Source organism: Filicampus tigris, chromosome 20 (genome assembly GCF_054856515.1).
Source record: "Filicampus tigris isolate MCC_2025a chromosome 20, RoL_Ftig_1.0, whole genome shotgun sequence".
Lineage (NCBI taxonomy): Eukaryota > Metazoa > Chordata > Actinopteri > Syngnathiformes > Syngnathidae > Filicampus > Filicampus tigris.
The window spans coordinates 13,765,273-13,781,978 of NC_141236.1; the positions used below are offsets into that span (position 1 = coordinate 13,765,273).

The window sequence follows — 16,706 nt, forward strand, 5'->3', positions numbered from 1 at the left end:
TTGCCTACGATAAAGATTTGGACTCTATCTACCGAGATGAAATATCGCCCGGTGACCTTTTGATTTATTAGCAGTTCTTCTGGTTTGGCCTAGTGACAGGAACACGCTGTTTGTTTTGTTAACTTCATGCGAACAACAACAGTCATCTTGTTATACATGAATTGTGCTGTGTAGTATGTTTCCACAAGGGGGCCGTGCGGGAGCCCTCCAAGGAGGGAGCGTCATCATCAGTCACACCTACGAAATGTAACCCCAACCTCTCCACATGTGCCCCCGCCCCCCCACCGCCATGTGGGCTTGTCATTAGGAACTGGGATTTGAACACATTTTCTCGGGAAATAAAAGCCCTCATTAAAATTGACAGCCGACCAACGAGCAACCCGCTGGGAAACCTTAAAGCAACAATCGGTAATAATTGCGCTTGAAAATAACAACCTGAAATCTACACAGTCTGGCAATGAGGAGGAAAGACGCCCTTGTGGTTGTCGTAACTACGGATCACTTTTTTTGAGTAGTTTATAGTTGGGTGGACCAGCCAGGACATTACTGACATTGGGAGTGCACTCACTGCTGTTTGTTTTTATTTTAGACAGTTGCAGAAATGAAATAAAACATAGACCATGAATGGTCATTCAAACATAAAACTCCAAAATATTTGGAGTTGTGCAATATAATGATTTGTGCCATAGAGAAGATATAAATCGTCCATCGTACGTTATATTGTATTGTTTATATAATTTTATATTTTTTATGGACAATGTGTCCATTGTACATGCATAAGCAGAAACCTTTGAAACAGTTAATTATTGTTTTTATTGGATTTATAGACGATTGCAGAAAATTGCCAGTAATGTCATCATCATTTTAAATACTTTACTGGGATATACAGTATATCATTATCAGGATACAAAGTTAGGTGTATCGGGATTATTTTTTTCAAAACACACCTCTAGTCTAGAGTGTGCATTTAAATAACATCTATATGATAAACTCTACATCCATCAAGCCTTGCCCATAGAGAAATGTGAGACAATTTACATCAGACGTCTGAGTAAAACAGTTCAAACTAGGCATCGTCTTAAATGAAATGAACGTGACTCGTGCACTCCAAGTCACCTGATTCCACCTCGCTTTGACCCTGCGGGGAGGAATTGAGAAATCCTGAGTTCAACACAGTTCTCAGACCTTCAGAGTAATCGTGCAACAAGGCCTGATGGTGTGAACACGATTTTTTCCCCCGTTGGGTTCTCATCCGTAATGACGCTGGGGTCAAAGGTAAACGAGGGGAAACGGCGGCAGGTCCAGCAGCCTGCTGGTTAAAATTCCTGCCGGTTTCCTGGTTATCACCAGGCGACTAATGAAGACAGAGTGAGTGTCTTAGTATCTTTTTAAGGGGGGTGGGGGGTTAGGGTTGGGGGACAAGTCAAATATAAACATATTTGTGTGTGTGTGTGTCAGGAAGTGACTGATGGCCGAGCTAAGTGGAATGTGGCAGCGCATAGGCATGTAGCTAAATGCCTAATTGGATTATTGGGTCACAAGATTTGTGGCTTTGCTTCTGGCCTGCAGCTGCACGGCCCAATTAGCATCTCTATCAATATGGCCACATAAACCACTACAGCTCATTTAAAAAAAAAAAACAGTACATCATTTTCTAAACAAGCCATTAAATTAGATTATGGTAGCCCTTTGGGAGTCTCAAAGACTTCTGATCTAATTTAACATTTATTACATCGCACATTTAAGTTTTTTTTTTTTTTTTGCATTACTGCCCAAGAGAATACAGGAACAAATAAATGACAGACAGTGCTTCAACACGTGACTAAATTAGCCAGCGGTGGCTTCACGCAATTGCCGTTCATTTCCAGTCTGGACACATTGTGTGGTGAACATCTCAAATGTGGTCTCAGTTCATCGCTCTTTTGGAATACGAAAACGTCTACGAGAGCAGGCGAGGCCACTACGGAAGACGCAGGAACGGTTGACGACGAGCACGATGAGGAGAGAGGAGGCCAACGGGACTCGGAAGGTCAGCAGACCGCAGCTCTGGAATGTTCCGGTTATGTAAAAGCCGATTACAGGTTCTTCAGCGAGCGTCAAGATCAGACCTTCTCATCTTTCACCACATGCTGCTGTCTGGAGGGTGTGCGCGCTGCTCCCTGTTTAGACAGACAGACGTGCGGAAGATCCTTTTCTGATTTTTGAAAACTATTTTGATAGAGGAAGTTATATATTGAAAAAAATATCGATATCGCAACAATGACCTATACAATATGCATATCGAAAAGACATGCAATAATTGTCTTATGGAATTGTAAGCATTTATCTGAATTTGACCAGTCAGACGTCAACTTAAATGCGCATCTCCACTCAATAGTTGGACATCATCTTGGGGAATTTCAATTAAATACCTAAGAACACATTGAGCGTAGTCTCATTTACATCAAAAATAATTAGAATGAAAATATGATTCAATTCATTTTAATTTTACCACAAGAAACCCAAATGACAGCATATATCTCTACATTAACTACAATTTATCTAACTAGGCTCTTTTCTCTCCGTTATCATCAAATAATTCATAAATGATATTACGCAATTAATGTTGCAGTTGTATAGTGTTATAGTTAGTTTGAAGAAAAGAAATGATATTCGAAGATAAACTGCATATCAATTTAACTTGGAACCTTGAAAAAAATCTGCCCAAAAAAACGTAGAAACATGAACATATGCTTTTACAAAACATTTGGGCCACAAGTGAGACCATATGCAAACACACTAGTTATCCAGGCATGTATGTTGGTGTGTTGCCACCCCACCCATTGATTAGGTGTGTTGGAGAAGCGACCCAAAACTCCACCCATCCCCCTAAATTACAGAAGGGTCACCGGCCATGCCTACTCTTCCCCGCTTTGCATCGCCGTCACTGTCAACACTGTCAAGCCAAGGGAAATAAAAGTCAGATAGAAATAAAGTACGCCGCGCCGCCGCTTTGTTTTTGCAGGTGCTTGAGACCACAATGTGGAACATAGACGACGAAAATGTAGGTTGGGGACATGGCGGCAACCACCAAAACGGACCACCAAGCAAAGCCGTGAATTCAAACATATGGGAATCCAAAAATAAATGTCCCGTTTGTGGCCACCCCATCCTAATTTACTGTATATCGACTGATCCCTTCATAGACACACTCCGCCTCCTCCATATGCCTTATTTCTGGGTTCAATGACAGGCAGACAACAATTTACGCCTGTGGACGGCTAAGCACTTAACCCTCCTTAAAAAAAAAAAAAATCGGAAACGACACCAAAAATGACTGAGCCCTCCCTTTTGTAAAGTTTTCATTCAGTAGCGTTACTTGCCATCACGTGTTAGCATCGAGCGAGCAGACAGCTTGAAGCCTCTTTTCTGAAAAGCAGTAAGGGCGATAAACGCCACCTAACATTTGGTTACATTTGTGTTCAAGCCATCGGTGGGGAAAAGTCGTTTTCGCTCAGTCGTTTTGATTTCTCCAAATTCAAAGCGGTAGCCAAGTCATGCAAAGAGGATAAAACCAAGTGAGGTGTGAGGGGGAAACACTACAGTAGTCAGTGGTGGTGGGACCTGTAGCGACACTCAACGTGCATGCATGAGGATGCATGCAGTGCGCTGAGCCATTTGCCAGACAAAAATGAAACAATCACCACAAGAGTTCCCGTTCTGACAAATATAGTCGTGAAATGATGGGGGATCGCTTGGTTGAATTCAGTCCTTTGTAAGAAGTGTCCTCATCTTTTGTTTACCAGATCTAGCGGTTATGCCGCTGAGTCACTAGCAATTCTACATATGCAAAACAATACACAAGTTGGGAGCCATTTTTAGACTGCCCGTCAACCAAAATGTGCTTCATATGCTGGGAACTTGAAGACTGATCTTCACTGGCAAAATGGGGGGAGGGGGGGGCTGGTTGTTTTGTGAAGCAGCTGAACCCAACCTCGGTGGGTCACGTGACCCAAGTCAGGATGTGCCGTGAAATCACGGCGAGACCGACGGGAAAAATCGTGCTATCAAATGGATTTGCGAGCTGACGTCAGCGCAAGATTAATTACTGGCAGCTTCCTCAGTGGCTTGACATTCCTCGCGGGGAAAAAAATACTCAGTGATTCCACCAGGACATGGACGACACACACAATGAGTTAGAGCACTAAATAAGACATTCTCTCAAGTTATATGCATGTCAAGTGTCTCTTTATTATGGCGAAACCAAGTCGTGCAGCATCTGGGAATTTACATACAGCCCTGGTGCTGCTATTTTGGTTAGCAAATGGGCTCTAGACAACGAGGCAGCCTGTGAACTGGAAGCCATGCAATCACTGGTGAGTGATTGGAACTACTGGTGTCTAAATAAAATAATGTCTAATCCAACGTCTAAAAAAATAAAAATAAAATAATGTCTTATAAATTTGGTATTTTTGTGCCTGCAGCCACTCTCCATCAACAGTGACGGAAGACAAAAGAGAACAAATGGGGGAAAATTTGAGCGTCCAGATGATGAAAATGGCAGAGGATAAAGGAGCAACGCGACACACTGCTATGATGGAATGCAGTGACGGCATTGGAAGGAGGGGAGAAAAAGGTTGTAGTGGCTCTCCGGAATGGCTTTAGAAAGAGGAGCATGCACACATGTGAGCTCTTTTTGATATGTAGTCTAATCCGTTGGCCTTTGTAAGGTGGGATGAATCAAAGCTACAGTAGAACAGTTCAATAAAGTCGCGCAGACAATGTAATGAAATGTCTGTGTGCTAATATACAGTTGAAGTTAGAGACTTGTATTTAAAAAAAATAAATAAATGAATTGCAGTTTACCCCACAATGTCATGCTTACTGTAAAACCTCAAATTGTTCTGAAAGAGATAATGAACCAAAACATTTTTTTTTTTTCAAGAATATGTTCCCAGCAGGCGCACTAGTTAAAACACAGCATTCTGGTTAGTATTGCACTCGTGGAATATGACTTAAGCAGCAAAATGCACCCCTTTTTAGCCATCTCAGGAGGCGGCCATTTTGTCACTTCTGTCGACTGAAAATGACATCACAGCTGCTCACAACGACCAATCACGGCTCAGATTCAGAAAACAGGTCAGCCGCGATTGGTCGTTACCTGAGCACTGAGTAGTCATTTTCAGGGGACAGAAGTGACAAAATGGCCACCCCCAGGCATGACTAAAAACGAGTGGATTAACTCTTACTCCACAAATGCAATATTTATCAGAATGCCCTGTTTCAACTAGTGGGCTTGCATAGAACATAATCTTGAAAAAAAAATGTTTGGGTGGACTTCCCCTTTAAATATTGAAAACAAACAAAAAAAAAGAAACGGTCTGTGCTGCTGCCGTGACACATTCAGCTAGTACACGCCAGCCAACTCATCTGCATGCCTTAACTATAAATGATAATTGCACTACTTCATGATTCTCTGTAATTTCTGGTAAAAAAAAATTGCCAATGGTGAGCAAAAAAAAAAAAAAAAAAAAAAAAGTCTTGCTGCACGTGTGTGTCAGCGTGAATGCCGACAGCGCTCGCTAATTACACGGTGCCTGGTGGCGCAGGGCCTGGCTTCATCTGGTGCGTAAATTCCCATTTGATGGAAAGCGCTGTCGGTCTCCATGTTGGCCGATGCCAGGTTCAACCGCCTTGGGGGCGAGAAGAAGCCACTCCCTTCTTTCCTTCTTTAAGTCCACGCTCAGGACAAAAGATGAGCATGTGCAACTGGAGGCCGTTATTTGAGGCAATGCAGTGTGTGGATGTGCAAGGTCATGACTGCGCCCGGACCAGGAGCCCAGCGGATGTGCGAGCGTGCACGCGTGTGCGTTTTCAGCCGAAGCACCTCGTAACCCTCATGACTTCATCGGAAAGCCTCCTGAAAAAAGGTCCACGTTCCCATTTTCCCGCCTCCGTTATTTTCCTCATCAAGTGCCAAATAAAGTGCCATATGCGGAGCACATGTCAGCGATGAGACGGGGGGGGAACACTTTTTTGGGGGGGAAAACATCCGAGTGCTCACGAGTCAAGGCCGAAAGGGTCCCGATCCAAGATGGAAGGGAGACTGCGGACGATAGGCGGCGAGAGCAAAAAAAAAAAAAAAAAAAAGCAACATCCCCAAAATAAAACAACAGATGGCAGCTCTCCCTTCCAAGAACAGCAAGAACGTATTTATAGTCGAGCTTTGAAGAAGGCCTGCGGACGGTCAAAGTGTACACTGCGCTTCAGAACATCCGTCTGAATTAAAGGCGCAGGAGGCCGTCAACTTTGCAAACCCTGCGCATAAACAAGGCGCTATCTCTGTTTTTAACGGCCCATTTAATGCGGATTAAATCCGACAGTTGGCTCCCAAAAGACATCAATCAGGCAGAAGCGCTTGAATCGACGCTTGACAAGAAATCCACCCGTGTGACATTAACAGAGTAGAACGAATACGCTTGAATTACATACAGTGACGTGACGCAACTCGGAAAGCATAAATGCCTGAAAGAAACTTGGACGAGAGACAGTTTAATTCGACCCGTGACTACGCTCAAAATACTCAGTCTGCATTTAAAATGATCCCCATTGGAACGATTGGAAACGCCGTGAATAAATTTCAGCCTCTCCCCCCCAAAAAACATGTTTTTTTTTTTTTTTTAATAAGAATATATAAGGGGTGCCTTAGAACTCAAACCGCATGGATGCGGGGGTCGACTGTACTCACAGTCATGTATTCGTTATCCTCTGCGAAGAACAACACATATTAGTGTCGTACTGATGAGTGGAGATGAGTTCAAAGAACCAAATATCCACCTGTCTGTCTTATATTGACCTCAAGTGGTCAAGACGGGTACACGAGAAAGAGCAGCACAATGGTCATTCAAAGGAAGTGACAAAAACAGTTCAGTCTTTTTTTAAATTATGTTGTTACTGTATAATTTTTCAAACTACAATATTATGGAGTGTTTCTTTACTAAAATACATATTACAACAACTTCAGTTGTTTTTATTTTGAGGGGAGGCTTGGCAATGATGGTAGTAGGCGCAACAGAAAAGGGATGGCGTCTCGTATGCAACATCACAGGTTTCCTGCCCTTTGAACCTGCCCCTGACTGCGTCGTATTCCTCAAAGACAAAATGGGAAAGAGAAAAAAAAAAACACAACACAGAGCCAGACATCTGTGCAGATTCACACAATGTACAGCAGACACTAATTACGAAGCGTGAAATGACAAAGCGGTCATTTAAAAAAAAAAAAACCCTCCTACGCACTTCATTTTCCGCCCTAAAAAAAGAGCAACCCTTCTTTTCAAAGCCGACGTTTTCACATCAGCCCCTGGTCTTACTCAATAATCTTTCAGCAATTCAGACAAAACCGTGGCATTTCGCTAAGCCTAATTTGAGGACGCCATGCCAGACCGCATGTACGAGGCAAGAAATATGAGTCCATGGAGGGTCATGAGGAAGCTAAGTGTTGCCTTTAAAGCGCTTGCAGAACTCAAGTGGGCTCTGTTTCGGGTCAAGGCCGAAGGTGCCAAATGCGCCCCCTCGGCTGCGTTAGGGCAGGGTTGGACGCCGCGCGTCACACGTGCACACTGACACTCTGTGCTTGCTGTAGCCAGCGCCGCTGAGCGCGTGCGAGGCGGTTCCAAACAAACACGGCTGTGGAGTCATGCTAATGCAGCGCTAACACATACTGCCAGTGTTTTGACATGAATAGTTGATGGCAGCGGGATTGACGCAGACCTGCTATAGGCGGAAACCTGTGCTATAGAGAGACCATAACGTTTTGTTGATAGTTTTACACCCACGACAGGCATAAAACATAACTTAAAACAAACCACAACAGACAAGTCTGTCCTTCTGCTGTAGAGACTGTGAGTACTTGTACTATCTCCAATGGCGAGAGATGAGCAGAAAAAGCAACGACAACAACAACAGAGAGCCGCCATAAGACCCTTCATGGCCTTTTGCCTCCCACAAGTTTTGATCCAGCATCGACGCTCGCTCGCAGGGATTGAGGCTTTCCTGCTTCTGCAAAAGTCAGGAAAGCCGCGGAATATTTGTGGTGATAATAAGCCACGAGGGCCCCGTTCAGACTGATCCGACAAACCCTTTATTTACCTAGCCCGCTGGGAGCGCTCAGGCCCAAAAAACAGCTCGGGGATAAACTCAATGGAGGGTGATGACTACAAAGTATGACGACTCACTAGAAGGCATTAAAGCTAAGTGGAGTTTGAAGGCAATTTCGTACATATGTAATTTAGATCGGCATTCAATTGCGCAGGTAACGACAGCCTGGTGGTCTGGGCTTCTGTTTGTTCTAGCTCTTCGAAAGCTTGTAAAAAAAAAAAAAAAGAAAAAAGTGTGTTAAAGACTTTTATCCGACACGATAAACACTTGTTCGCTGCATGCCAAGCCATCGCAAAGAAACGATATTGCACTTCTTGACAGACCTCAGACCTCCGAGCATTTGTTTTGGGTAAATCCTGTGCTTTGCGAATGTAGTTGGAAGTACAAGTAAGGATTAGTGAACAACACTTGTGCGCTTTCCATCGAGGAAATGATTGAGGTGAATATTTTGTTCTTGCATCTGAAGACGCAGATTATTCCGAGGCATCGAGCGCATCGACGGTGGAAGTCGGGTGGAAGGAGTGACAGATGGCTCTTCAACGCAGCCAAGGTTCTAAGACCAGACAAGTGGCGCGAGGAGTTGCCAGGTTGTTCTGGGCCAGACCGATGGAAAGCCTCCAGACCCGTCAACCCGAGCCAGGGAAGTGACGCAAGCAACGCTGAAAAAAGCCAAACATGTCCTATGATGACCCTTGACTCCTTGCTTTGAAAAGGTTGCTCTTGGAAGCCACCGGGTTTGTTAACTTGAAATTGCGTTCAAGACGTCTCCTCCGAACATCTGGAAAATTCTCCAAGCGGAGGAGGGAAAAAAAACACAAAAAAACAGCACACTTGTGAGCGTCAAACAGAAGGACGAGGCGCGGAGGGAAAAACATTCTCCGTCCTGAAGAGTTCCTAAGTGTGACAAGTGATGGCCGGATGAGGATTTTAGCACTCGCGCTTACATGGAGGAGGTAACGATGTGTCAGGGACATTTTTTTGTGCCTAACACAAAGGTTGGTTTGAGAGCAAGAGAGAGGAAGCATTTTGAGACCGAGGTGCGAGCTTTGCTTTCCACGGGGAATGTCCACATTCCTTCGGAAGAGTTCAAAAATGCTCGCATCTCTCATAACAATCTGTCCCTGCACTTTCACACGAGTGACTGTACTCCAGTAGAATGCTACACTAATGGACAATATGAGTCACCATTGCCTCATGAGGCTGTTTTTATGAATAAGGTGTGAGTTTTCACTTTGCCTACTAAACACATGGTTGCACAAGGTATACGACCCACCAAGTATTAATGGCACCGCATGGGGCGTAAAACCTGTTCAACCAAACAATCCAAGTGGAGCCTATTTCCTTGGTCTACTAATAAAAACAAACTAGATATGCATAGTTGCCAACCACAATGCATCCCAAGGGGTGACGTGCAGTTGCTTATCATACTGGCCACAGAACTAATTACAGTCGAGCCTTTATTTTCATTTCTACGGAACATAAATGTTGGTCGTCTACAACCGCAATGTATCCCACAGGACTTCCTCCAAATGCGATACACTATGTGTACTATACAAAACCAAAACAACCTTCGAGTTGAGCCTTTATTTCCGTACTCTACTTAAAACATTGCCAGACACTTCAGAAGGTCTAAACAACCTGCCAGACATTTTAGAAGCTGAGTTCATTTTTCCACACTCCATATGTTCAAATTTAACACAGTAATTCATTTGGTATTGTTGTTTATGCATTTCAGTCAATCGTATTGAAGGAGGATTGAGTAAATATGTAGCTTACAATGTTAGCTTACAATGTTAGCTCCGAGTTCAGTTACAACTTTTGCCTTCGCCATCCTTTTTCACCTTACTTGGGTTCTCTGTGGTAACAGGTTGCTCCAGTTCAACTCAGCTGAACTCACAGGGCATGTATGCTATATAAAGACTTAAAAGCCAGCGCCTCATGGTTTTACCAACACGGGCGGGGCACGGCGGTTCCATCTGTATATTTAAGGCCGCTATTTTGAAAACCACCACTTATTTCTTTGTGGTAAACTCAGCCGAAATAGAGATGGAACGACAACGAGGTATGCCCGCTGTGAGTGACCACCATGTAACACGCTCCCAACGACCACCACCCTGCACTGTTGAGAACCCAATTAAGGGAGTAATGAATGCCTTCAGACGTCTGATCCTCAAAAAACAAACGTGAAGAACGGAAACCAGCGGAAACGGCAACAAGTTGTCGGTAGTGCGAGGCAATAAACGGGAGGAATGTTGAAAAGACAAACACAGAAAAGTGACGCTAACATGCGAGAAGGAGCTGCAATTATCGTGTTTCTAATTGGAAGCGTGAACGGAGCTGGATGGACATTAAAGGTCGGAGGAGCCCATGGAGGCGTACACTCAATTTACATGTTGTAAGCAAACGCGCAATTTTCTCACAAGAACACTAGTTATCCTGGCTCTGATCTTCTAAATTATGGGCTATCAGTTTCATGCAGACATCCAGTCATGGTACCACCCCACGGTGGCCCGACCAGCCACCCACCAGTTTCACATCCCAGCCAGCTATGATCGGAAACCCTTGAATGCAACACTGCTTTCTAAAAAAAATATTTGGACAGATGTAGGCCGAGCGACAGGACCGTAACTATTATTTTATTTCGGGGAGGGTTGAATGGTTATGTTTGTTAGGTGGTCCATTCATTAGCGAGCAGGCTACTTCCTGGTTCACAGAGGAAGACGAAAGACTGAAGGGTAGTACTATTTTTGGTTCTGGAAAGGGGAATTGTTGTTTGTTAGTATGCTAATTCCTGGTTGACGAAGAATGACATAAACAAACAGGACCGTACCATTTTGTTTTAATCACGGGAATGGGGAATGTCTGCTTTTGTTGATCCACCAGTATGATTGCTAGCAGGTTGATGATGATGATGTAAGAGGACAGGATTGTAACTTTTTTTTTTTTTAAGAATGGTAGGGAATGGTTTTTGGTTGCTCACTTGATGGTTAGCAGGCTACTTCCTGGTTCATGGACAATAACAAACTAACATGGCCGTACCATAAGGGAGACTGTGTAGGTTTCTTGGTCCGCCCGTTTGATACTTAGCATGTTAAATCTGGGCTCATGTGACGTAAGATGATAGGACTGTACCTTTTCCTGGATGGGTGGTGGTGGGGGGGGCCATGGGGGTGGATGTGTTTCGCTTGATAGTTAGCAGGCTACTTCCTAAGTAGTGGGGGATGATCTAAAACAGGACCATAGCATCTCATATTCTGGGGTGGTCGGTATGATTCTGTAAGTTTGCCATTGGTTTTAGTTAACAGGCTACTTGGTTCACTAAGAATAATGCAAGCCAAGGTTGTACTATTTTTAACTCGGGCGGGGGCAGTGAACTGAAGCTAATTGCCCTTGGTGTTGTATTTCAACCAATCGAGTGTACTTCTTATCGTTCAATCAATCAAGCAATTATGGAAAAACATTTTGCATCAATCCCCATCTCCAATTAGTGCACAATGCCCAGTCACAGTCCATTAACCACTAATGCATCTGGGCTTTGTCCCTAATTCCAACCATCAATATGCATTCACTGGCTTTTTCCGTGAATGGAAAACAAACATAATGGAGATGTAATTGCATCATTGTTGCTACTGGAGGACAGCAACTTCTCCGGTGTGTTGATGCTGGACGCTAGTGCTAATGGTAAAATGGAAATGCTGTTTTTCCACTTGATTTGAAACTGCGCAGGTTCCTTAAACTTTTCTCTTTGTGCCGACTATTGGTCAAGCTAAAAATCCCAGTTTTTGTCAAACTTTACGTCACTTGAATACATTGAATTTTTGCTGCTACCTGGCGGATATACTGCACATGGACGTCCATACTGTTCAGCTCATCTCCATGCAGAGGATAAAGAATATATGACAGTCAGTACTGTTATATTGAATGCATAAATGTGCCGCTGTACCATTTGTGTTGAAATATCAGCTGCTTCAAGGTTTATATACAGTATGCGTTTCCCACTACGGGGTTCGCATTAGCTTTAATTCATTTATTAATTTTTGTATCTTCACAGTAAACTTCAACTGGGAATGTTGTTTTGAAGAATTGTTTGCCAAAATGCTACTTATTGAGAAGTAATGTGAGTTGACCTCCCACTGTAGTCAATTATTATGATTTATGAGGTTTCATGCATCTGTCCATTCATTTAAAAAAAAAAAACAACAACCCCCAAAAAAACATCATCTCTGCATTGACCCTTAAAGTCTTCTAACAAGCTAACTGGAGAAAGCAGGTACCAAGAGGGAGGTATAGAGCAGAGCATAAGGGGAGGAGGGCGCTCGTTTTATCCACCCCGACCGCTGAAGGTTTTTTATGAGCCGTCTGATTGTTTTGGCATTCGAGCCGGACGTGACGCCAACTAGGAACCTGTCGCTTCCGTGTGGGGAAAATGGAGTCTGACCGTGGCATGGTAGACTTCTAACCTTTACGACACCTTTGCCTAAGTCTGTTAAACTAAATGTGTCACTTGGACTAATTCAGTTGGGCCGCTTGTTGTTTTTTTTTTTTTTTTTTTTTTTTAATATATCCCTCAGCAGGATGTGGGTGTAGCGGTGTGTATGAAAAGGCTTGCGAGTTTCGCTCCAAAAATCACACGTGCGTGAACGCGTCTATTTAGGCCAACAAAGCTCTTTTACACGCGACTACATGTTATCGCTATTCATGTGAGTTACGTGCATGCACAATTGGGGAAATAGATGTTTGAGCCCCTGCTCAGTTGAAAAGAAAAGACGTTTCTAATTGTTATGGTTGTTTAATGTTGATGTTGATAGTCTATAAGCAGCCCGGATTTGTTTATGCTACCTTCTCATATGCTCCGTTTGTATGTTCCTGCTCCTTGCGTGTTAGAGTAACAGTAGTTTGAAGGTTTATAATTATTGGAACTTCAACGTTAATCACTATTAGCCCATCTATGATGCTTCAAACTACGTGTTAGCATTCAGCTAACGGGTTTTTGTTGAAATGAAATGGTTTGAACATATGGGAAGCATCCCACATACAAAGCACACTTTCAATCTCAAGCCCACAGTGGGAAAGACTAAAAAGAGCAGTCAAACGATGTCCCGCAACATGGCCATCGGTCGCTCTCAGCCTTGAGGTCCGTGTGACAGTGAGATCACTTTGTCGTACACGGCAGGCGCTTGGAGATGAACTGAAGGCGTTTGAAACCTCAGTCACCAAGAGAACAGCAACACGCTGCCATCATAATAAACTGACACCTCGGAGTGCCAGCCTCCTCAAGACGGCACATGCACAGGCCCGCCTGAAGTTTGCCAGCGAACATCGAAATGACTCAGAGAAGAGCTGTGGTCAGATGAAACCAAAAGTTGGCATCAATTCCATTTGTGTTGGGGGGGATGAAAAAAAAATCTCAGCATGTCAATCAAATACTCCTCCACTGCAATGACGCACTAAAGGCGACGCCGTCGTTCTTGCGCAACACATGCCCGTCTAAGCGCCTATCAATGCAGCTTTGAGTCCTTTCAAAGGCTACACGGTCGTTGTTCTCTGCGAAACTGGCACTCACGTCCATTTCTTTTACGACTTGTGGTGAGGCGACTGGAAAGTGTAACGTTCAAAAAGGCTCCTTGAAAATGTATTATGTTAGAAAATGCTGAATGTTTCACATTTGCTGACCGGTTAGCGATCCTCAAGGGAGCTCACAGAGATGTTTTGGAAGGACAGTACTGTGGAGTTGATCCTGTTTTATTGGTTTCATCCGGAACTGTTTTGAGCAGAGAGTAGTAGTCAGATCAATTTCATATTTTTACGAATTGAAGTTTCTAATCTCGAAGATTGTCGTGTCTCCAAATATATATACACATATACATATATACACATATACATACTTATATGTACATACATATATATATATATATATATATATATATATACACATATATATACATATACATATATATACATATATATACATATATATATACATATATATATATATACACATATATATATATATATACATATACATATATATATATATACATATACATATATACATATACATATATATATATATATATATATAAAATCAGGTTGTTTTATTGACGGCCTTACACAAACCAACGACAATTTTACCGCACACTCTCCCTTTTTAACAAAAGACAGATGCTAATATCACCAACGCCGGGGTCAACAGTCAAACGCTCCATCCTCCGTCACTCTTAAGGTCTGTTACCTTTCTCCCATTGCACGTTGAGTGACATCCTCAAACCCCGGCCTCCCCTCGTCTGACGGAACAAAAAAGCCTATGTTCCACCTTCCTTGCCCTCCCGGCCAAACCAAGCCGCTATTCTCTGACGCTTACACACCCCCACATTCACGTACGCCGGCCCTCGCCTTCATCTCGGCACGCTGCGGCCAAAAGTAACACGAACCGGCAGAACGTAAATAAATCATCTGATCACTGGATGCTCTTAAAAGACTGCCGGGGCCTGTCCGTCACACGAACTGTATGTTTAGTGCTCATATTATATAATATTTTCATTTACTGGATAGCCTAATTGATAACACGCTGTACTCGTTTAAGGAAAAAGTGACAGTTGAACATGCACATTAGTGTAGATGTGATACGGTAGTTGTTCACACATATCAGTCTAAAAGTGAAATGAGTCTCAAGGTGACAGTGCACAACAAGTGAAAGTTGCAGATACAGACAGTGCACAACTGGTCTTGGTGCATACATGCAGTTCAGAACTTGACAGTGCAAAAGTGACAGCTGCTGCGATAAAAGTGATGAATGTACACACACGCACTGCCGGTTGAAAAGTGATTGTTTCACGCAGTAGGCCGATAAAAGTAAACGTTTGTAGACACCAAAAAGTGTAAAAGCGTGTACACATACAAGATTGAGATTTGCACACAGCAGACAGTGTGAACATGGAAGTTGTATGACTAGAATAGTGTAAAAATGTCGGACGTAGACACAAAATAGTGTGAAAGTGACACACGCGTGCACAAGCGATTTCTTGTTTAAGTTAAAGTTGTAGCCGCACAATAGTGAAATTGTGAGATTTGCACTCGCATGACAGCGTACAAGTGAAGGTTGGAGACAGAAAACTGAGGGGCAAAACTTAAGCGTTGTACACGCATTGCTGTACAAAAGTGAAAGTTGGAGGCACAGAACTGTCGAGAAGAAAGCTGCGGAGGTTAAACAGTGAGATTTGGCCAAAAATCCAAGTACAGTATAAATGATAGGATTGCAGTAGACGTTACAAAAGTGAAAGTTGGTCAGCTATTACGTGTAAAAGGTTGTAGAGAGAACAGTGTAAAATGTAAATAAATGTAAAGTCAAAGTCAACGAGGAATCTAGGTGCATTTTTTTTTAGGAATTTAAATTTGGAGACATAAGCGTGTAATAGCGCAAAAGTGAGATTGGTTGACGCGCGACAGTGCTAAAGTGAAAGTCACTTATAATAGTACATGACAGTGTGTCAAATTGGAAGGCTGCGGCCACGGAACCGCGTCAAAGTCATGCTTGTCGACATGAACCAGAGTAAAAATGCCTTTTACGCACACAGCAGACATTTGCCCTCTCGGCGTTTACGCACGGAAGGCAGCCAGCCAGGCAGCAGAGAGCCCTAAAAAAGAAGAGGGTGGGTGGGGGTTTGTTTCCCTTACCGAGATACTGTCGAATGTCCAGCAGGACTCTGGGGGGTCCTCCGTTGAGCTGGTAGAAGAGGGACGACAGGCAGAAGACGAAGAGCGCCGCCATGCAGAATCCATACGCTCGGAGGGGCAAGCGCCAAGGAATGGAGGCGAGCGAGCACAACTTGTGGTGGTTGCGGTGGTCCCTGAAGTGGACGAATTGGGGGCTCTGGCTGTTGCTGTTGCTGTGAGGCGGACTGCCGCTGTAATTCTTCATCATCTGCTCCTCACGAGGCGCCGTGCAAAGTCACCCATTGGACAACCATCGGAAAGTCCCACTTTGAAGCCGTAGAGGAGTAAAAAAAAAAAATGTTGAAAAATTAAAAATCCCCCCCACCCGTCACCGGCTCCTCTGCTGCGCTCCTGTCCGCTCGAGGTGGCTCCTCGCTCGGCTTGACTCGCTGTGCACGCTCCGGCTCGCTTGTCGCGGCTCTTTGCAAGCTGCTTCAAGAGGCCATCCTTCTTCTTCCAGGCCGGTTCCCCCCTTTTTTTTCCCTTTTTTTGAAGGGTGTCAGATTACTGGACGTGGAAAGAGAGAGAGGGGAGAGAAAGGAGGAGAGGCGGGAGGACCGAACAGTCAAAAAGTTCCAATTTACATCATTTGCACTTATGGCTGGAAAACAGCGCCATCAAGTGGTTCACCCAACACAAAACCCAGTTCACCCCCCACATACCCGTGGATTCATATAGTCCCTGGATTTTTGGGGGGTCATTTTTTTGGAATCCCCTAAAGTTTCCAAGAAAATGTGTTGTGAATTTTTAACAGTATTTTTGGGAATATTTTTTGGGGGGGTCGGCGGTTGAAAATTCAAAAACCCAGTCAAAAATTATTTTTTTTAATTCAGCAAATAGATGACCCTGTGGTTGTT

At 43.6% G+C, this 16,706-nt stretch overlaps 1 protein-coding gene across 1 annotated transcript in view; it reads right to left on the bottom strand.

Moving 5' to 3' along the window:
- usta (uronyl 2-sulfotransferase a) overlaps positions 1-16,622 on the bottom strand; it is a 33,535-nt gene extending 16,913 nt beyond the window's left edge. The window contains exon 1 of the mRNA XM_086019760.1: positions 15,811-16,622. Within this exon, the coding sequence (XP_085875886.1) occupies positions 15,811-16,057 (247 nt within the window). The 5' untranslated portion in view covers positions 16,058-16,622. The remainder of the gene's footprint in view (positions 1-15,810) is intronic.
- Positions 16,623-16,706: the final 84 nt, after the last annotated feature.